The sequence below is a fragment of the Falco cherrug genome, chromosome 20 (genome assembly GCF_023634085.1).
Source record: "Falco cherrug isolate bFalChe1 chromosome 20, bFalChe1.pri, whole genome shotgun sequence".
Lineage (NCBI taxonomy): Eukaryota > Metazoa > Chordata > Aves > Falconiformes > Falconidae > Falco > Falco cherrug.
Genome location: NC_073716.1, coordinates 3,084,662 through 3,104,874, shown reverse-complemented (window position 1 = coordinate 3,104,874; position 20,213 = coordinate 3,084,662). Strand labels below are relative to the sequence as shown.

General features: G+C 60.4%; 3 protein-coding genes across 4 annotated transcripts; all 3 read left to right on the top strand.

The window, feature by feature from the left end:
- Positions 1 to 524: 524 nt before the first annotated feature.
- On the top strand, positions 525 to 6,230 carry LOC102048254 (membrane primary amine oxidase-like). 2 transcript variants are annotated; one of them, XM_027805828.2, is made up of 2 exons: positions 525 to 3,358; positions 3,455 to 6,230. In XM_027805828.2, exons 1-2 carry the CDS (start codon positions 2,792 to 2,794, stop codon positions 4,406 to 4,408), a joined length of 1,521 nt encoding a protein of 506 aa, XP_027661629.2. In that variant the 5' UTR covers positions 525 to 2,791; the 3' UTR covers positions 4,409 to 6,230. The 2 variants fall into 2 exon arrangements, with proteins under 2 accessions (XP_027661629.2, XP_055553317.1); XM_055697342.1 differs by having other exon boundaries at positions 525 to 3,625; positions 3,758 to 6,230.
- Positions 6,231 to 6,669: 439 nt separating this feature from the next.
- Positions 6,670 to 12,005, top strand: AOC2 (amine oxidase copper containing 2). Its single transcript, XM_005439501.4, has 4 exons — positions 6,670 to 8,474; positions 10,247 to 10,532; positions 10,758 to 10,887; positions 11,399 to 12,005. The coding sequence occupies exons 1-4, from the start codon at positions 6,905 to 6,907 to the stop codon at positions 11,681 to 11,683; spliced, it is 2,271 nt and encodes a 756-aa protein (XP_005439558.2). The 5' UTR covers positions 6,670 to 6,904; the 3' UTR covers positions 11,684 to 12,005.
- Positions 12,006 to 13,004: 999 nt separating this feature from the next.
- Positions 13,005 to 17,197, top strand: LOC102047909 (membrane primary amine oxidase-like). The gene is made up of 4 exons (XM_027805827.2): positions 13,005 to 14,763; positions 14,862 to 15,147; positions 15,898 to 16,027; positions 16,163 to 17,197. The coding sequence occupies exons 1-4, from the start codon at positions 13,194 to 13,196 to the stop codon at positions 16,463 to 16,465; spliced, it is 2,289 nt and encodes a 762-aa protein (XP_027661628.2). The 5' UTR covers positions 13,005 to 13,193; the 3' UTR covers positions 16,466 to 17,197.
- The last annotated feature ends 3,016 nt before the right edge of the window (positions 17,198 to 20,213 follow it).

Here is a 20,213-nt window from a genome sequence, read left to right as displayed (position 1 = left end):
CCAAACAGGTCATAAACAAGTTATGCTGCCGTTAGCGAGACGTGTAATTTTTTTAAATTCTAGGTTAGGTTTAAGCTGCTTCAGGCTTCTTTTGGAAGAGGTACACAAGCAATTCAGTGGTACGTGTGGCCCTTAAAGATCCCCCATCGCTTTTCATCAGGAAGGTATTGACACAGGTTTCCTGGCTCTGCAGGCGCAGTTAATTACTCTGCTTCCTGAAATTCCTCCTGCAGGATGGAGGTGGGTTTAGGGCTGTTCTGTTCTTCCAAACTGCAGCTCCCAGGAAGTGCAGGCTGGTTCTTGTGTTGCTTGTAATAAGCTTTAAAAGTCCTCAGCTTGAAAAGTACGGCAGAAATGGTCAGTATTAAATGGTGTGGCATTAGCCATGGCATCCGTGGCTCACGTCCTGGAGCAGGGCAGGGGCAGCGCAGAAAGCTGAGAAAGATGAGCAAGCGCCATCCGTGTCCTGCAGGCCTGGGGTGTGTGCTGTGGGTTGGTTTGTCATGGCGATGTCATTACAGGTTAGGCTTTCTATTTTTTTTTTTTTTTTTTTTTTCCCCCAGCCACCCAGCATGCCCAGAACTAGGAGTGTTCCCACACTTTATTTTCAAATGTCTCCCAGGCAAGCTGCAGGGTTGAGTTGTGATTTGTGGGGCGGGAAGGCCCGTGGAGTTTCTCCAGATCTCCTAAACTACTGCTGTGCTGCTTAGAAAATGACCATCTGTAATTGCAGCCTACGCCTTGACTTTCTGGGGCATGGGATGCAAAACCCAGAGGCAAAGTCAAACCTGACTGATCTGCTCTTTTTGTACTTCTTAAAGGAAGCAGCGGTGTGAGCGTTGCGTGCGGCTCAGAGGGGCGTGCGGTGGTCTCGGCTCAGCCGTGTAGGTGTGTGCTGCAGCAGAACGCTTGTGAAATTCCTGGGAGGCAAGAGGTATGTGCTGGCTCCACTGGAAACCTGAACTGGGGCAACGGCGCTTCCTCCGAGCGAAATGGGCGCCGCGTTCCAGGCTTGCACCAAAAGGGAATTTTTCTTTCAAGCCTCACCCCCAGTAATCCTCGAAGCCTCATTGGCTTCCTGGGTTGAAAGACGGACTTGGAAGTCAGCGCCGCTTGGCTTGATGTGGTGCTGCTTGGGGGCACCTGATTCTGGCGCTGGAGGCCGGCTGAAAGTCGACGGGAGCCTCTGGGACCTGTAGCTGTTGCATCCCGTGTAGCCAAGGCTCTTACCTGTCCTGCCTCTCCCCATTGCTTGTGTCCGTGCCGCAGTGAGCCCCTCTCCTGGCACAGCAGCCACGTGAAGCGGCTGCCGTGACCCTGCAGGCTTTGCTGGCGCGATGGCCGGTGAGGCGGCGATGACGTGGCCTGGCACAGAGGGGACGTGCGTGTCCCCGGCCTCCGCAGCTGCAGCCTGGGCTAAAGAAGGCTGAGGCTGCCAGCGGTGGTGAGGATAATGGAGTGTGTCCTATGGCAACGTGGCCGCCTGCCTGCCAGTGTGGTGGCTGGTAAGCACGGCCGGAGGACCGCAGAGGGCAAGACCGGCTGTGGAGGAAGAACTGGAGGCAGTGCTGAGGCTGCGGGGGGGCTGTCTCCCACCAGGAAACTCTGACGGGAGGAGGAGAGAAGGCCAGGGTGAGGTGAGGTGAGGTTGGCAGCAGGAGTGGAAATGTTGGGTTGCATCTCCAGCTCTGGTTCTCTTGGATGCCTTGTGCTTCTCAGCACCAGCTCAGGGACAGGCAGGGACTGTAGCTAACACAGTGCGTCTTGCCTACCCCAGGCATCTGCCGCGTGGCAGGATGGAGCACCGAGTCCTGCTTGGCCACCTCCTTCTGCCAAGGCCTTTCAGCAGTTCAGCAGTGCTGAGAGCAGCAGGGACCTGTGGCGGGGGGCAGTTGTCCCAGCCTTTGGTAGAAGTCCTGGGGGTGGCCGCTCAGCCTGGGCAGCAGAAGCCCGGCAGCGCCACGCCAGCAGGCATTGCCATCACCTGCCTGCTTGGGTGCCGCCGGCTGCGGGAGGTTTGGTCCTCGAGGGAACTTTGCCGGAGCTGCCCCTCAGTTTATCTTTGAATCGGAGGCAGAGACAAAAGCGGCGTGATCCTTTTCTGGTGGGATGCTGAGGGATTCATTAGTTCGTAGCTGCTCAGAGGTGCAAACTAAGAGCTGGTTGTTCACAGTGCATTGGGGCCTGAGTCTCATCCTCAACTGCATCTCTCCGTCCCTGCCAAAGTTTTTCTGCTACTACACAGCAGATGGATGTGTTTTCAGCAAATGTGGAAGATTTAAAAAAATAAAATAAAAAGTAACTCCAAGCTTGGAATCATGCTGCCAGGGAGAATGTTTACAAGGAAGCAGCCTGCTAAACAAGGCAATTCGGTGAGTTGCAAAGAGGTGAAATTCTACAGTGTGGCAACAATTCCCAGCTTGTCAGAGCCTCACAGTGGTCCCAGCCACCTTGGCCTGGCTACAGGATCTTCGTTTTTACAGGCAGCCTCAGGAAACTAGGTTGGCCTGAAAAAGTAACAGAATTATGTGAAACTTGTCTGAGTCACTGACCCTGCATCTCCACTAGCTCTTTCAAGGCACTGCTTGTAGTGGAGGAAAGAGAAGGCTGCAGCTGAGAGAGGAGATCTGCCCTTTCTGGTCACCACGAATTTCAGATCTCCTCCCCTAGCCTCTCCCAGGCTTTTGTACTTTCCGTGCTAATCCATCCAGTGCAGCGTAAACTGACAGAGGCAGCAGCTAGAAACCCTGCTCGGAAAGCTGCTCTGAACGCCCCAGGACCAGCAGCAGACATGAACGTGAAAACTGTGCTGATCCTCCTCGTCCTGGCTTTAGCCACGATATTTGCTTTAGTCTGTGTGTTGCTGACCAGAGGGAGGGCCCCCAGCACCTGCCAGCACCAGCCCCCGGAGCAGGATGGTGCCGATGATGGGCAGAGCCTGGTCTTTGCCGACCTGACGCCCGAAGAGCTGGCGCAGGTGGTGCGGTACCTGCAGGGGAACCTCGGGGTGCTGCTGGTCGACGCCTCGCGTGCGAAACCCTCGGACAACTGCATCGCCTCCGTGGACCTGCAGGTCCCCGCCAAGGCAGAGGTGCTGCGGTTCCTGGATGGCGGGGGGGCCCAACCCCCGCGGGAGGCGCTGGCTGTGCTCTACTTTGGGAACCAGCCGGAGCCCAACGTCACCGAGTACGTGGTGGGTCCGCTGCCGACACCGGCGTATCACCGGGACGTCACGGTGCAGAAGTACGGGGGGAAGGTGCCGTATCACCGCAGACCAACGCTGGCTGTTGAATACAAACAGATCGCAGGGTTTTTAAAAACCCAAGTGTTCTCCGCAGCTCCATCTTTCATGCATCAAGTAATGGAGTATGATGGAGCCAATCTAGCAGCCCTGTCGGCGGCTCCACGTGGATTCCAATCTGGAGACCGTAAGTCCTGGTTTGTTTTGTTTCAGAACGTGAGCGGGTTCTTCGTGCGCCCGGTGGGGCTGGAGGTGCTGGTGGACCACAGCAGCCTGGACATCTCCCGGTGGGCGGTGAGCAAGGTCTTCTACAATGGGCAGTACTACAGGGACATGATTCAGCTGGAGAGCGCCTACGTGCAAGGTCGCATCAGCGTGGAGAAGGTGAAGAAGGCGCCGCGGGATGGGGACTTCTCGTCCATGAAGCCCCGTGCGCCTTCGGCCGTGCTGTTCCCTTTGCAGTACGAGCCCCAGGGTCCGCGCTACAGCGTCAGGGACAACCGTGTCCTCTTCCAGGCCTGGAGCTTTGCCTTTGGGATGAGCGTGCACAGGGGCCTGCGCCTGTTTGACATCCGACACAAGGGGGAGAGGGTTGCCTATGAAATCAGCGTCCAAGAGGCGTTGTCAGTGTATGGCTCCAACTGCCCTGGAGGGATGTCAACGCGGTACATGGACGGGAGCTTTGGCATCGGGCACTACACCTCCCCCTTGGTGCGAGGCGTGGACTGCCCCTATTTAGCAACGTACCGGGACGTGCACTACCTTGCTCATTCCCAGGTCTCTAGAGTTAGTAAAAGTGCCCTCTGCATCTTTGAGCAGAACCTGGGCTCCCCTCTGAGGCGCCACTACTCCAACCTGCAGTCGCTCTACTACGGGGGGCTGGTCAACTCTGCTCTGGTCATTCGGTCCATCGCCACCATCGGCAACTATGACTACGTGTGGGACTTCATCTTCTACCAGAATGGGGCCATCGAAGGCAAGGTCCAGGCCACGGGCTATGCGAGTTCATCCTTTCTCCACGGGGATGGCCTGAGATACGGCAATAGGGTTTGGGAGCACACGCTGGGTACGGTACACACCCATTCCATCAACTATAAAGTGGACTTGGACGTCGGAGGTAGGTCTGGGTCTTCCTTTAACGCCTGTTGTTATACAGGTAAACCCTAGAGCTCTGGGGGTTTGACTCTTCGGCTGCAGAGTCCCTAATAACTGGCATCGGAACTCTGCTTTTGCACTCTCCTAACCTTTTTTTCATTGCAAAATGATTTTTGTATGTATAAAGTAGTCAGTCAAGGTCGTGGAGCTGAAGGCGGTGGGAATTGTCTGGGAGCTTGGCGTTCAGCCCAGGGAAAGTATGAAAGCTGTGTAGCAGTATAGCCGTGGAAAAATGTTTGTGTTTCCCCGAGGCCTCCCGGCTGGCACGGCGCGTGTTGCTGTAGCCATGGCCAGGCAGACACAGCCCTGTTTGCAAGACCCAAGCTCTTGCGCCTGATGCTGATCCTGCTGCTCTTCATGCCTCGAGGAAGTCCTTTTTCTGTCTCAACTGCCCGGCGTAAAGCAGGGCTGGCGCTCTGTGGGCTGAGCTTGTGCCGCTCAATCCCTGCTTCTCTTTTGAGGAAACACTTGTAAGTTGGATCCTGTCTCTCGGGCTGCAAAGGCGCTGCAGTGAGCCAGTGAATTCCCCCGCTCCTGCACGGAGCCACGGTTCTTGGCGGCGGATCCTGCAGAGGGTTATTTGAGTCCAGGAGCAGCGCCTTGCCGCACCGCCTGGCTGGGCAGTGAAGTGCTGGCATCCTCCAGGAGGCACAGGGATGCTCTGCCGGGAAGGATGGCTTGGTTCCCCTCAAAGACCATTCCAGGAAGGTGCAAAGGCACTGGTGGTGCTGGGGGGCACAGACTGGCAGCGTTAGGTGTCTTGTTACTGAAACCTGTAAAAGGTAGGGGGGGGAAATATTTTATATCTGCACAGGACCAAAGAGATCGGCGGTAGGCAGTGGGCAGCATCTGCGCCAGCCCGAGCAGAAACGCAGCTCCGCTAACCCGTGCTGTCCCCTGGACCGTGGGGACTAATTGGAGAGCTACTCGTGCCAAGCCGCAGCTGCCTCCTGTGCACGCGTTCGGTCCCGGCATGTGTCCCATCCTGTGCCTGCCTGCGATGCAGTGGTTTGTGTGGCTTTGAAAGGTGCTGCTGCTGTCGTTACAGTCAAAACCCGGGCTGATGCTGGCTCCCTTTCTGTAAGTGAGGCTCAAAAGCGTGCTAAAACACAGTTCCTGCGTGGTGGCAAGATCCTTTTCCATGACTGCCGTGCCCCTCAGCTCCCTGCTCTGTTGGCAGACCCTGAGCCCAGGCTGCTGCAGAGTGCTCTTGGGAAGAGTCACAGTAAAATCCCGGAGTTGTGCCCTGTGGCGAGGGAGGGGAGTCCCGTCCAGAGCTCAGGGCCATGCGGGATGCTCGAGTCATCCTGCAGGATCCCCACCTTCTGAGTGTAGGGAAAGCAAAACTGCAGCGCAGCAAAAGCGGGTCTTCTCCCATAGGTTTCTTGGATGCCGATCTGAGGCTGGTGTGGGACGCGCAGGGAAAAAGGGTGATTATTCCCTGGCTGGAAGTGAGAATGAAAACAGAAGTTCCTAAAGTAACGTGATCGCAGGAGCGGTAAATCAATCTGGTGCTGTAGGTGGCTTTAGCCCCTCTGCCTGTGCCCAGATTGTCCCCCCAGAAGGGTGTGAAGTGGGCAATGGTCTCTGGAAAGCCACCCGTGCTGCCGGCGATGTGGGGGGCCAGCCTGGCAGGAGCTGGTGGCCACGAAGGAGCAGCCACCTCACACCACAGTGGGGTGGCCCCAGCCCCCAGCTCACCCCCTCCCAGGGGCTGCTGGCTGCTCCCCTCGCCATGGAAGGTCCCCGTGCGGTCAGGAATCCTGGACCTTCTCCTGACAGTAGCCAGTTCTGTCTGTGACAGCTCTGGTCCAAGGATGGTGCCCACTGGAGTGGGGTCGGGATGGGGATGGGGGGGGTCCTGTTAGTCCCCCTGCGGTCCTGTGCGGCTGCTCCCGGTGCTGCCTGGGGTTTGGTGAGCACTGCCCGTGTCTCGGTGCTCCCAGGTCACTTCCCTCAGGGCTGGGAGGGACTTGGAGGCGACAGAGTGGTGACAGGGAGAAGTGGCATGTGGAGGCGCTGGGGAGCCGGCGGGTCTGGGGCTGTCCTGGTGTGCCAGCCCAGATGGCCCTTCAGGGGAGGGGGGCTGCTCCCGGGGCACCGGGAGGATGGGGCCGGCTGAGCCTGCCCCCGTGGCGTAGCCACATGAGAAGGGACAGGGTGTACTGGGAGATGTTGGAGGAAGCAAAGGCCCCTTGGGCAGGCCAAGGCTGGGGCTCTTCTTGGTGTCACCCTGCAGCGGAGAAACCATCAGTAGCTTGGGGAGTGAGTCAGGCACCGGCTCCCCAGCTGCTTCCTCGGTGTGTCTGGGGTGGGGAGGGAACAGGCTGAACTAGCTGGGACCTGTGATCTCTCGATCCCGTGGGAGCTCCAGGCTCCCTCCCACCCGGCAAGCGACGCCTTTTTACGCCCATGGTCGGCAAATGAATTAAGAACCTGGTCTGCAGGTGAGGGACGTATTCTGGATGCCGCAGCCAAACCCTGTGTGCTGTGTCTGCGCTCGGAGAGATGAACCCCAAACTTCCCTACGTTCTCCTGGTCGGGGCTGCCGTGATAATCTTCATTCTCTCCTGCATGCTGCTGAGCAGGGGGAGGCAATCGCCCAGCTGTGATTCCCAGCCCCACGTTGTGGAGAAGATGGGATCCACAAGCCAGAGCCTGGTCTTTGCTGACCTGACGCCCGAAGAGCTGGCGCAGGTGGTGCGGTACCTGCAGGGGAACCTCGGGGTGCCGCTGGTCGACGCCTCGCGTGCGAAACCCTCGGACAACTGCATCGCCTCCGTGGACCTGCAGGTCCCCGCCAAGGCAGAGGTGCTGCGGTTCCTGGATGGCGGGGGGGCCCGACCCCCGCGGGAGGCGCTGGCTGTGCTCTACTTTGGGAACCAGCCGGAGCCCAACGTCACCGAGTATGTGGTGGGTCCGCTGCCGACACCGGCGTATCACCGGGACGTCACGGTACAGAAGTACGGGGGGAAGGTGCCGTATCACCGCAGACCGATGCTGGGCAGTGAGAACGAGCAGGTGGGAGCGTTCTTAGAGAAGGTGGCGTTTGCTGCAGCCCCGACCTTCCTGAAAGAAGTCTTTGAGTATGACGGCACCAACGTGGCATTTCAGATCGCAGCTCCTCACGGGTTCCGGTCTGGAGACCGTAAGTCCTGGTTTGTTTTGTTTCAGAACGTGAGCGGGTTCTTCGTGCGCCCGGTGGGGCTGGAGGTGCTGGTGGACCACAGCAGCCTGGACATCTCCCGGTGGGCGGTGAGCAAGGTCTTCTACAACGGGCAGTACTACAGGGACATGATTCAGCTGGAGAGCGCCTACGTGCAAGGTCGCATCAGCGTGGAGAAGGTGAAGAAGGCGCCGCGGGACGGGGACTTCTCGTCCATGAAGCCCCGTGCGCCTTCGGCCGTGCTGTTCCCTTTGCAGTACGAGCCCCAGGGTCCGCGCTACAGCGTCAGGGACAACCGTGTCCTCTTCCAGGCCTGGAGCTTTGCCTTTGGGATGAGCGTGCACAGGGGCCTGCGCCTGTTTGACATCCGACACAAGGGGGAGAGGGTTGCCTATGAAATCAGCGTCCAAGAGGCGTTGTCAGTGTATGGCTCCAACTGCCCTGGAGGGATGTCAACGCGGTACATGGACGGGAGCTTTGGCATCGGGCACTACACCTCCCCCTTGGTGCGAGGCGTGGACTGCCCGTACTCGGCCACCTACGTGGACACACACTCTCTGTCTGGGACCCTGAGGCCCAGCAAAAGAAAGGCTTCCCTCTGCATCTTTGAGCAGAACCTGGGCTCCCCTCTGAGGCGCCACTACTCCAACCTGCAGTCGCTCTACTACGGGGGGCTGGTCAACTCTGCTCTGGTCGTTCGGTCCATCGCGACTGTTGGCAACCACAACTATGTGTGGGACTTCATCTTCTACCAGAATGGGGCCATCGAAGGCAAGGTCCAGGCCACGGGCTATGCGAGTTCATCCTTTCTTCACGGGGATGGCCTGAGATACGGCAATAGGGTTTGGGAGCACACGCTGGGTACGATACGCACCCATTCCATCAACTATAAAGTGGACTTGGACGTGGGAGGTAGGTCTGGGTCTTGTGTTTCCCTTGTGCTCTCCCCGAGTACTTTCAGACTCCCCAGACGTGACATTTTTTGGTCTTTACACGCATTTTTCTGTTTGCGTGTGAGGGAGGGGGCTGTGCTCACACCGCGCCCCCTCCCTTCTGGTTCCCCCTGGCCCGTGTGGCTCCCCCCAGGGGCTGTGCAGAGCTGCAGCTTCCCGGGCTGGGCATCGCCATCAGTGCCATGTGCCCAGCCCCTGCCCCTAATGGGAAGTGGTCCTTCCCCCCTGCCCGGGCAGACAGCCCCAGCCCTGCCCCATTGCCCTCGATGCTGCCGGGGCTCTGCCGAAGTCGGGATTTTTCCCTCTGGCACCCTGCCCCTGTCCTGTGCCCCGCATCATAGTTTGAGTCAATCAAGCTGATTCGTTGGGATGTGGTTTCCAGCTCGCATTCCTGCTTCCTACAGCTTTGTCGAGCCGTTCCTGCTGCTCCTGTCCGAGTGGGACGGGAGCTGCCCCCTCCGCGGGGCTGCGGGCACAGCAGGCAGTGCCGGGCGGGCGGCCAGCCCCAGCTTACTCTTTACCGAGGGTCCACAGGACCCTTTGCTCACAGCAGCAACGGGAGGGTCGGCTGCAGTTTATTTGGTCTTCCCCTACCATTTATGCCACCAATCTGTCCTCGCTCCTGCTGGAATTCCTTTTGTTCTATGCTCCTGCCATCTATTCCAAATTTCCCAATTTCCTTTTAATTGGGAAATACAAATTTAAAGCATGGGTTTAGGATGAGTTTTGAGTACTTAAGTAAAAATGGGGGACTAAAACTGCAAGAGCAGGGGAAAAGGCGGATGAAATCGGACTGTTGCTGCTATCCCTGGAAGGGGAGGTGAGGGGTTAGATGTTCTGTTCACATCAGAAAAGGGAAGGCAGTGGGCACGGTGGTGGTTACTGGGCATGAATCCTCTTCTGTGGGGTTCTGGTGCTGCCCTCGATGGCAGCCCTGGGGCTCAGGCTCAACCCTGGGGCACTGCTCAAACCTGCCGGGAGGGCCAGAGGCTCAGCTCTGAAACGGCCTTTGCACAAGCTGGAAACTCGTGTGGGGCCACGGGGAGCGGAGCACGGGAGGGCGTTATTCCACGTGCCCCAGCCGGGATGCACAGTGGGTGCTGAGCACCGGGTCCTCAGCCCAAGCCGTGCTGGTGCTGGCCATCAGACGCTCTCAGCCAGCTCTTCAGCATCCTGTCCACACATCTATTTGCTTTTGTGTCCCTCCTGTTGCTCTGAGCCGCTGGGTCACTTTTCTTTTTGGAAAGGCCTGAACTGTGCAGCGTTGCCCCGGGTCTGTGATGTGCAAAGGTGTGCGGGGCCTTGGCTCTTCCCAGCGCTCTGCACCTCGCGGGATGCATGCTGATGAGCACAAACACAGTGCCTGGGCCGTCAGGAGCCCGACTTAATTAGGCTGTGCTTGCACTGGGACACAAACCTGTTCTTCTGCACCAGGACGAAACTCGCCTCTTGTCCATTACAGAGGGCGAGAGTCCCCCTGGGTGGGGGTGGCTGCCACGGCGCGCTGTTGCCTGCCTCAGATGGTTGTACAGCCGTAGATCGGCGTCCACAACAGACAGTCGTGGCATGGCAGAGCTGCAGAGCAGTAACTGCTCTCGTGGGCAGCAGCCGGTGCTCAGAGCCTGGGGTGCAGGAAGGGAGGATGGGGGGGCGAGCTCTGGCTGCACTGATGTCCGTGGGGAACAGGGTACCCTGGGGATGCTCGTCAGTGACTTTGCTATTGCTTCATAGGGGTGAAGAACTCCCTGGTGGCCCATGACATGGCATTTGAGATGGTGCGGGCTCCCTGGAGCCCAGAGCAGCAGATAGAGCGGCCAAGACTCACCAAGAAAGTCCTGGACACGGAGGACCAGGCTGCATTCCGGCTCCAGTCGAAGATGCCCAGATACATCTACTTTGCAGCCAACAGCAAAAACAAGTGGGGCCACCAGCGTGGTTACAGGATCCAGATCACCAGTTTTGCGGGGGACCACGTCCCTGAAGCCAGCTCCATGGAGAGGGCCATCAGCTGGGCAAGGTCAGGCTGCTCTGACTGGGACAGCAGGTTCTCAGAGATGCCCCCAGCCCCCCTGGCTGGGGAGACATTGCATGGATGCTCCTTGGTGGGGGGTGCAGGGCAAGCGCTCTCCTGGGCTGGGGTTCCTCTGTAGAGCAGGTTTGTGTTCTGCAGCCTCTCTGGGGAGCTGGCTTCTGGCTCTGCCCTGCCCCAAGGGGCTGCTCTTGTCTCTTTTCTTGTCCCCAGGTACCAGCTGGCCGTCACCCGGCGGAAGGAGGAGGAGCCCACCAGCACCAGCATCTACAACCAGAATGACCCCTGGACGCCCACCATCGCCTTCGCTGACTTCATCAACAACGAGACCATCACCAACGAGGTGGGCTGGGGTCCCCCCGGGCTGGAGCTGTAGCACCCAGCCCTGGGCTGAGCGGCAGCCCCTGAGCCACCCTGGCGTCACCCACCCCACGGGACAGCGGGCTCAGCTGGGAGAGCAGCAGCCGCAGGGAATGAGGAAAGCGGGTTTGAGCACCCCCTTGTCCGTGTGTCTGCTCAATGCTTCAGGCAGCGTGTCCATCAGAGGGCAGAGCAGAAGCTCGTTTCTCCCTATGGAGAAATGCTGGCAAAACGTCAGGAAAAACTCTGTGGGGTCAGGGCAAGGGCCCTTCTGCTGGGGGGACATCTGCAGCCATGGCCGTGGGCTGGTCTTTGGGGAAGGGAGGGAACCTTTCCCTGGAGGGGGGAGCTTGGCACACGGGAATGCGCCGGGCTGGTGCCCATGGAGGTCCCCTCTGGCTCTTCGGCAACTTTCCGTAGCCGCTGCGCAGATGTCGGTTGCCACTGCCGCAGGCTTCTGAAATAACCGCGGTCTGGTGGCTCTATCTGCCTAGGACCTGGTTGCCTGGATAACCGCTGGTTTCCTTCACATCCCCCACTCCGAGGATATTCCCAACACTGTGACGGTGGGCAACGCGGTCGGTTTTCTCCTGAGACCCTACAACTACTACGACCTGGACCCCTCCATATACTCGCACGATGGCGTGTTCTTCACCAGTGAGCAGGACTTCATGGCGTGTGAAATCAACCCTGTTGCCTGCCTGCCCAAAACCGCCTCGTGTCTGCCAAACTTTCCCCCGTTCACCTACGACGGTTTCCAAAATATGAGCAGGATTTAACGCCAGAGGACGGTGTGAGGAGACCCAGAGGCACCAGGCTGGCTGGTCTGTCTCAGATTTTCAGTTTTCTAGTGAAGTCGTCTCAGTTTCCAGTTGTGTGATGACTTCGCTTTTTATCGTTGCTTTTAAAATAGTGTTCTTTAAAAGGGAAGCATAATCTTCTTGGCGTGATGCCAGATGGGAGTCTACGCTGTCTCTGTTAATTGCTGAATTTGAGTCTGTTGCAGGAGGAAAGTGAGGAGAAAATCCTGTTCCTCTGCCATAGAAGCAAGGCGCTGTGTAGTGCATGTCTCAGGTTAAAAAAAAAAAAGAAAATGGTTCTGGTCCCATGCTCTCCTGTCTTGTTCTTACAACTTGCAGCCGCTTCTGCTGGGGGGATGATGCTGGGTCTCCGCTGCATTTCCTGCACCCACAAACCAGCCCAGCAGCACGGCTCTGGGCACCCCCGTGGGCACGGGGCCGGACCCCCGGGGCAGTGGGGGGAGAACCGAGGGGGGTGCGGGCACTGAGCTCTGCAGGTGCTTGGGGTGAGGCTGGGGACAGAGCCAGGACCTGCCTGACCTGCAGCTGCTGGCTCCAGGTGGGGGGAGCGGAGGGGACTGTTGCAGGGGTGGGTCTCCTATCCCTGCGCTCGCAGCATCCCCACGGGTGCCTCTGGCAGGGATCGGCCCCACTGGCAGCACCTGGGCCATCGCAGCCTGATGCTGCCCAGCCTGGCACGAGAACCCCCCTCCAGGCTCAAGCCAGGGTGCAGGAGCCACGTGGCTGCCAGCGGTGCAGCACAGCCAGTGGTGCTGCCCGTTTGCTGGGATGCTGGGTGGGCTCTGGAGCCCTCAGCCCCCTCCCCCCGGCCCCATCTATGCCAGGACACAGCCAGGACCAGGAGGCACCTTTAGAGGGGTGACAAGCAGCTGTCCCCTTCCTCCCTCCTGGCTGCAGGACTGGTGCCTCCCCACACCTGGGGTCAGCGCAGCGGCCTGCGATGCTGCCATCTCTCCGCGCGGGCTGTGGAGGTGGTGCTGGTGATGGTGGCGGCTGCAGCAGGATGGGGCCACAGCGCTGTGTTTGGCACTGCTCTGCAGGGAGGAGCGTCATCCTTGCGGTCTGTGCTGCCTGCCCAGCTGTTGGCATCTGCAGGGTTAAGAGGAGGAGGTACAGGGAGATGGTTTATTTCCCCCCAAGTGACTGGAGTCCAAGTTCTGCAGTGTAGCACGTGGGACAGGAGGGGAAAGGCAGATGCAGAAGCATTAATTTCACTTAGAATTATGACACACTGGGGGAAGCAGAGCAAAGTTGCCTTTTATGGTTCCCAGCAAATCCCAGCCATGGCTGCTGAGAACATCCCCCTGTGCTCTCTGCAAGCTCCTCTGGGCTGTTCCCTGTTGAGAAAACAGGAGGAAAAACAAAACCCAAGCAAACCCAGCCCCTTCTGTCAGCAGCTCCCTTGGAGGATTCCGCAGCTGGAAACCCGCCCTGCCAGACTGCGGGAGCTCTCGGTCCCTCAGCAGACATGAATGTGAAAACTGTGCTGATCCTCCTCGTCCTGGCTTTAGCCACGATATTTGCTTTAGTCTGTGTGTTGCTGACCAGAGGGAGGGCCCCCAGCACCTGCCAGCACCAGCCCCCGGAGCAGGATGGTGCCGATGATGGGCAGAGCCTGGTCTTTGCCGACCTGACGCCCGAAGAGCTGGCGCAGGTGGTGCGGTACCTGCAGGGGAACCTCGGGGTGCCGCTGGTCGATGCCTCGCGTGCGAAACCCTCGGACAACTGCATCGCCTCCGTGGACCTGCAGGTCCCCGCCAAGGCAGAGGTGCTGCGGTTCCTGGATGGCGGGGGGGCCCGACCCCCGCGGGAGGCGCTGGCTGTGCTCTACTTTGGGAACCAGCCGGAGCCCAACGTCACCGAGTACGTGGTGGGTCCGCTGCCGACACCGGCGTATCACCGGGACGTCACGGTGCAGAAGTACGGGGGGAAGGTGCCGTATCACCGCAGACCCGTTACTGGCAGGGAGTACATGGATATCAATGCCCTCATCCAGCGGGAGCTGAGAAAGGCACTGCGCTTCCTCGCCGTGTGCTGCGACTCCGATGGGACTGACCTGGCCATCCTCACAACGGCACCGCGGGGCTTCAAGTCTGGTGACCGTGCGACCTGGTTTGTCCTCTTCCACAGCTTGGCTGGCACTGGCTACTACCTCTCGCCGGTGGGGCTGGAGGTGCTGGTGGAGCACAGGGACCTCCACGTCTCCCGCTGGCAGCTGCGCCAAGTCTTCTACAACGGCCAGTACTTTGCCAGCATGGGGCACCTGGAGGCTGCGTTCCTGGACAACTCGCTGGAGGTTGTCAGGATCGAGAACCTTCAGGCTGAAGCAGGGCTGGGTTCAATGAGACCCCGGCGCCTACCCGGGCCCCCGGCTCCGCTGCAGTACGAGCCCCAGGGTCCCCGCTACCACGTCAGGGACAACCGCGTCACCTTCCAGGGCTGGAGCATCGCCTTCGGCATGAACCTCTACTCTGGCCCGCGTCTCTTTGACATCAGGTACCACGGGGAGAGGATTGTCTATGAGCTGAGTCTCCAGGAAGCCTTAGCCCTGTATGGCTCCAACTGCCCTGGGGGCATGTCGACCCGCTACCTGGATGGGAGCTTTGGCATCGGCAGGTTTGCCTACGAGCTCGTCCGGGGGCTGGACTGCCCCTACACAGCGACCTACGTGGACCGGCACTACCTGGTGGAGTCAGACACCCCCAAAACCAACCAAAACTCGCTCTGCATTTTTGAGCACGATGCTGCCCTCCCTCTGCGGCGCCACTTCTCTGACTCGCAGTCCTTCTACTACGGCGGGCTGCGGAAAAACACGCTGGTCATCCGTGCCATCTCCACTCTCATCAACTACGACTACATCTGGGACTTCATGTTCCACAGCAGTGGGGCCATGGAGGTCCGGGTGCACGCCACTGGCTACATCAGCTCCTCCTTCTTCCACGGCCAAGGCACCGACTACGGCAACAGGGTCGGGCCCCACACGCTGGGGACAATGCACCTCCACCACGTCCACTACAAGGTGGACCTGGATGTCGACGGTAGGTCTGGGTGCTTTTGTGTGTGGCTGCAGTTCACTGCGGGCTGTGGCTCTGCCCAGGGCATGGAGCTTGAGAGGGTTTTCCCTTCTGCTTCACAGGGCAGCTGAACTCCGTGGAGACCCAGGACATGGGGTACAAGCTCATGGCAGAACCCTGGAGCATGCAGAACACCATTGAGCGGCTGTACCTCCGCAGGAAAAGGCTGGAGAGGGAAGACGAGGCAGCGTTCCCACTCAACGCTCCCATGCCTCGCTACATCTCCTTTGCCAGCCCCAATCCCAACAAGTGGGGGCATCTGCGCAGCTACCGGATCCAGATCTCCAGCTTCGCAGGGGAGCACCTGCCCACCAGCAGCTCCATGGAGAGGTCCATCAGCTGGGGCAGGTGGGTACCAGGGCTGGGGTGCACGCGACCCCTCCCCCTTCTCCTCCCACCCCACCACCACATCCCCGGCTGCTCCAGCCTCCCGGCAGAGGTGGGGGCTGCCTCCCCCCGGCAAGCCTGTGCTAGGCTGCAGGGAAGGGTTAAACAGCAAACACGTATTTTTTGGCTCTGAAAAATCCCTTGAAAAGTTGCGCGATGACATCTGTTCTTAGTAGTTCACAGGCAGGAATCTGGCCCCAGATAAGATGAATTTACAGCAATCACATGTGTTTTTCTCTGTGAGGGCAACCAGGCTGTAGGATGAACTCCCCAGAGAAGCACTGGCATCCCCAGGTCTTGACAATCTTCACGTGAGGACAGAATGTCTTTTGGAAAATGCTTGGGATAAACACAGAAGTGGCTCACTGATGCGGTGAAGTTAAACAGCTCATGTTCGGGGGGGCTGTAGCAGTTGAAAGTGGCCGTGGCCGAAGCGAGCGCATCAGGCACCGTCTGTGCCTGGATGCATTCGTGTTTCCTGGCTGTGCTGGAGCAGCTGTGGGCAGTGAGCCATCGCCCACGAGCCCGAAGGTGCCAGGGCTGCCACCTGTCACTGCCACGCTGGTCCCAGCCAGCCCTTTTCCTCCCTGACCAACTCCCCCGGCACGTGCCAGGGCTGCATCCAGCGCTGGTGCATCCCCGGGCGGTGATGCTGTGGCCGCCCTGCCCGGTGCCAGCACGGACGAGCCCCTCTGCTCCCTGTGCTGGCAGGTACCAGCTGGCCGTCACCCGGCGGAAGGAGGAGGAGCCCACCAGCACCAGCATCTACAACCAGAATGACCCCTGGACGCCCACCGTCGCCTTTGCCGACTTCATCAACAACGAGACCATCACCAACGAGGTGGGCTGGGGTCTCCGGGGTGGAGGGCAGCTGAGCACCGTGGGCATTGCCCTGGCTCCTGCCCCAGCCAGAGGCTTCACCTGTCCCATGGTCAAACTGGGGCTTGATGGGGCACCTGGATCCTCTCCTGCCCAGGACCTGGTCGCTTGGATCTCCGTGGGGTTCCTGCACGTCCCCCATGCTGAAGACGTCCCCAACACAGTGACCATTGGCAACGGCGTCGGCTTCTTCCTGCGACCCTACAACTACTTCAGCGAGGACCCCTCAGTGAACTCGCCTGACAGCGTCTACTTCAGCAGCGATCAGGACGCTGGGGTGTGCGGGGCCAACCCCCTCGCCTGCCTGCCCCCCACTGCCGCCTGCACCCCCCACCTGCCCCCGTTCCGCTACGGGGGCTTCCTCAACCTCAGCCTGGCAGTGCCGGCCGGCGGGCTCTGACGGGGATGGGGACAGGGCTGCCGCTGCCCCCATCCCCGGCGGTGCGGGTGGTCCGTGTCCAGCCATCAGGTGGTCCCTGGAGGGGCTCTGCCGCCACACCGGGACCTGCCCTCCTGTGCCTGGGATGCGGCATGCTCAGGGTCAGGTTTTTGGAGGAGCTCAGCTCTTGTTCCAGCACTGCAGTACTGCTGAAGGCAGCCTCGTCTCTGAAACCCCCTGAAGAACAGCCCCAAGGAGGGATTTTTGGAGACTCCATCCAGGATGCCACCCAAAGTGCGGTGGGGTGCCCACTGCCACTCTCCTCCTCTGGCACCGGGGCTCCCGCCACCTCCCCAAGGTAGGTGGCTACGCACAGGGTGCCGGTGTTGGCCAGGGCTGGGCACCACACAAAGCCACAGCTCCCCTCGGAGCCATGGTCCCCACCAAGGTTTTGCCCAGGCTGGCAGGAGCAGGCGGCTGGTGGGAGCCAGCAGCTCCAGGATGCCCAAACCATCCACCCCAGCCCCGCAGCCACTGCAGCTCTGGGGCTGCTGGGGTCCTGGCGGCGCTGAGCTCCGGCTGCTGTGGTGGTGCCAAGCTCTGGGAAGAGCGACAGGGAAAATGTGCTGGGCAGCACCGGGACCCCGCAGGAGGAGCTCACTGCAGGACCACGGGATGGGCACTCCCTGGGCTGAGCTACGCCACATCCACCTTCCCCAATAAACACGCACTTGGGTGCTTCTCCTGACCAAACCGCCGTGTAGCTGGTGGGTGCTGCTGTGGCTGCTGGCCGGAGCCCCGGCGCTGTCGGCACTGCGGGCACTGGTGCCCTGTAACGGGCAGTCCTGGCTCAGCTCCGCAGCGCTCGTGGGCACCCAAGGGTGCACGGCTGTGCAAGCCTGCACCGGCTCTGCTCTCGGACCCCAGGCGCTGGCGGGAGGCTCCTGCCGGGGAATATGGGACAAACAAGGGAGTTAATGTGTAACGGCTGTACCGAGCTGCATGAATCCGTTCTGGCCTTGGCTGCTGCCCAGCACACTCAGCCCCCGCCGGCGTGGGGACCCTTGCTCCTGCACCCCTAGCTGTGTGCACAGCCCCGGGCTGTGGGATCCTGCAGCCTCCGGAGCCCGTCCCTGCTGCACCAGACTGGGCTGGAGACGCTGAGGGGCTTGGTGAGGGAAGTGCTGATCCACATGGCTGCAGCTGCCAAGTGCTGGCCAAAGTGTCCCTGCGGGCATGGTGGGCATCCAGCCCCTCTGACCCGTTACTGTGGGAGCTGGGTCTGCCCAGAGCCACGCCGGGATGGGCTTAGGAAGCCCTGGCAGCAGCAGTGTGTCCCCCTGGGAGCCAGCTCAGCTCGCTGCGGCACAGGGATGGCATGCTGGGCAGCTCGGGGGCATGGCTCAGTGTGAGGCTGCGGTGGTCCTCGGGTGCCCTGGGGTGACAGCGGGGGCCCCAGAGGCACCTCACAGGGCTCGGGGGGAGCGGGCGGGATGCTCCCTGCGAGGGGAAGGTCGCAGCCCACAGGCTCCCTGCCTGCTGCTCTGTGCCCATGTGTTGCGAGCGCTGCCTGGACTCTGCCCGCATGCTGACGCAGGCGAGACTGGACGCACTCCTGTGCTGGCAGCAGCCCAGCTCACTGGGAACTTTCTGGATGAAACCCTGGCACCGCATGCAGCACGTTATGTTACAGCACCCACGTGCGCCGCACCTCCCATAGCTGCATCTGGCGCCTTGGGAATCGCGGGGACGCTGTGTCCCCGAGCCAGCCGCTGCAGGCACACAGCTCCTGGGTGCCAGCTCGTTGTGCCACCCCAGTACAGAATTAAGGCACCCCCACCCTGGCCCTGTTCCTCCCCTGGGAAAGTCACCCCAGCCAGTTCAGGATGCATGTCCCTGGCCAGCGGTGCTGCCAGCACGCCTGCCTGGCGCAGGGGAGCAGCCAGAGCCTGGCACGGCATTCCCAGAGCTGGCAGCCAAATGGGCCAGGATGCAAAACCGTGCGATGCCCAGGTCAGCACCCTCCCCCACCCTGACCTGCCCTGGCTCTGCGCAGCAGCTGCGGGGCCAGGGCTTTACCCGAAGCCCAGGGCACGGAGCCGGTGCTGGGAAAGCTCTGCCATGGGCGCCAGCAGCTCCGGCACAGGCCAGCCCTGCGGCACGTGCGGCTGGGCCACCGCGGCGTGGGATGCTGGGCTCCATCGCAGCGCGTCGTGCACGTTCCCATGCAGCAGCCCCCACCGTGCCAGGAGGGAGGAGGTGGCAGCTCCCGTCCCATTTCCTCGCCTCTCCCCCTGCGGCCCCAGTTTTCCTGCGGTGACTCTTTCCAAGGGGACTGGAGCATGCTAATCCCCATCCCCCAACACCTTTTGCCCTCGTTTTCTGCTGTAAAAATCTCTCAGGGAGAACTTAATGCTGACTGTTTCAAAATATTTTTGACACGGAAGCCAAGTCTGTTGCATTCCTTCATGCCGGCCAAAGCTACTCTCGGTTGAGGACCCTGGAACGATTTGTTGGGGGATTTGTTTTGCAAGAGTAATCCATTTCTGTGCAAACATCTGCTTTGTTGAGGATTTTTTTTTGTAGGTTGGGAGCTCAGTCCGGGGGTGGGACACTGGGTCCATCTCCCCTGGGGTCAGTAAGGCCAGGCTGGGAGGGCTGGGGAGGATCAGCCTGGGGCAGGGACACGGCAGCCAGGACTGATCCTGCAGCCGGGGCTGATCCTGCAGCTGGGGCTGATCCTGCAGCCGGGGCTGATCCTGCAGCTGGGGCTGATCCTGCAGCTGGGACTGATCCTGCAGCTGGAGCTGATCCTGCAGCTGGGACTGATCCTGCAGCGCATCCAGCGCCTCTCTCCAGGGGCCTGACTTTCCTCCACGTGCAGTTCCAGTTCACTGACAGCAGCTGGGTCGTTGCCGCTCGGCAGGACCAGTGTGAGCCCCCCGTGCTGCCCCCCACCCTCTGCAGCCCTGAGCACCCCGGCACTCCCCTGGCCCCACTCCCCGGCACAGCGAGGCTGCTCCGTCCACGCTCCATCCCTGGATCAGGCCAGCCTGGACCAAGGGTGCTGAGTGTAGGGGCAGGTTTTGGCCGTGCCCACGTTTCCCTTTGCCCGGGAGCATCAGCTCTGGTGTGAAGCGGGACGAGGACAGCAGGAGGGATCCCGGGTGCCGCCGCCTGCCGGGAAGCTCCTTGGGGACACGGCCATGGCTGGCAGAGCATGGACATTGCTGGTCCATGACCGAAGGTCTGCCCTGGCAGCCCCCGCCAGGGGCACAGCGCTGCTCATCCATCCTCCTTCAGAGCACCCCCGTTTGCACACATGATCCTGATTCCTCAGCCTGGTGCCTGTACCCCGGGGAGGAAGGATCGAAGCATCACAATGTTTTTGTGTGTTAGACCCCGTGGCTCCCCATCGCAGGGCAAGAGGGCAGGGGGCTGCCTGCTGCAGCGCTGGATGTGAGCTCTGCCTGCTCAGCGCCATGGTGCACTCACAGGGTAGAGGTTCAAGGATCTTGACCTGAACTTTCTCGAGGAGGAGGGAGATAAGTGATGCATTTTCACTGGCTGCTAATCATTAACGCCTTGTTGCCTGTTCCCCCACCAACGGGCAGCTGCCCGTTTTGCTGTGGCAGGCAGTGGCTGGGCACCCCGTGCCGCTGCCATGGGGTTGCGTGTCTGTGCACCAGCAGGATGCACAGCCAGGGCTGGGGAAGGTGATTTCTCTTGCCAGGCTGACCCTGTGTCCTCAGGCTCCTGGGAACAACTC

Bases quoted from the DNA above. Each gene is read 5' to 3' on its own strand.
- LOC102047909 (XM_027805827.2), top strand. From the start codon at position 13,194: ATGAATGTGAAAACTGTGCTGATCCTCCTCGTCCTGGCTTTAGCCACG. The intron at 14,764-14,861 runs GTAGGTCTGGGT...TCTGCTTCACAG, and splicing joins GGTGGACCTGGATGTCGACG to GGCAGCTGAACTCCGTGGAG. The intron at 16,028-16,162 runs GTGGGCTGGGGT...TCTCCTGCCCAG, and splicing joins ACGAGACCATCACCAACGAG to GACCTGGTCGCTTGGATCTC.
- AOC2 (XM_005439501.4), top strand. From the start codon at position 6,905: ATGAACCCCAAACTTCCCTACGTTCTCCTGGTCGGGGCTGCCGTGATA. The intron at 8,475-10,246 runs GTAGGTCTGGGT...ATTGCTTCATAG, and splicing joins AGTGGACTTGGACGTGGGAG to GGGTGAAGAACTCCCTGGTG. The intron at 10,888-11,398 runs GTGGGCTGGGGT...CTATCTGCCTAG, and splicing joins ACGAGACCATCACCAACGAG to GACCTGGTTGCCTGGATAAC.
- LOC102048254 (XM_027805828.2), top strand. From the start codon at position 2,792: ATGAACGTGAAAACTGTGCTGATCCTCCTCGTCCTGGCTTTAGCCACG. The intron at 3,359-3,454 runs GTAATGGAGTAT...GTTTTGTTTCAG, and splicing joins CTCCATCTTTCATGCATCAA to AACGTGAGCGGGTTCTTCGT.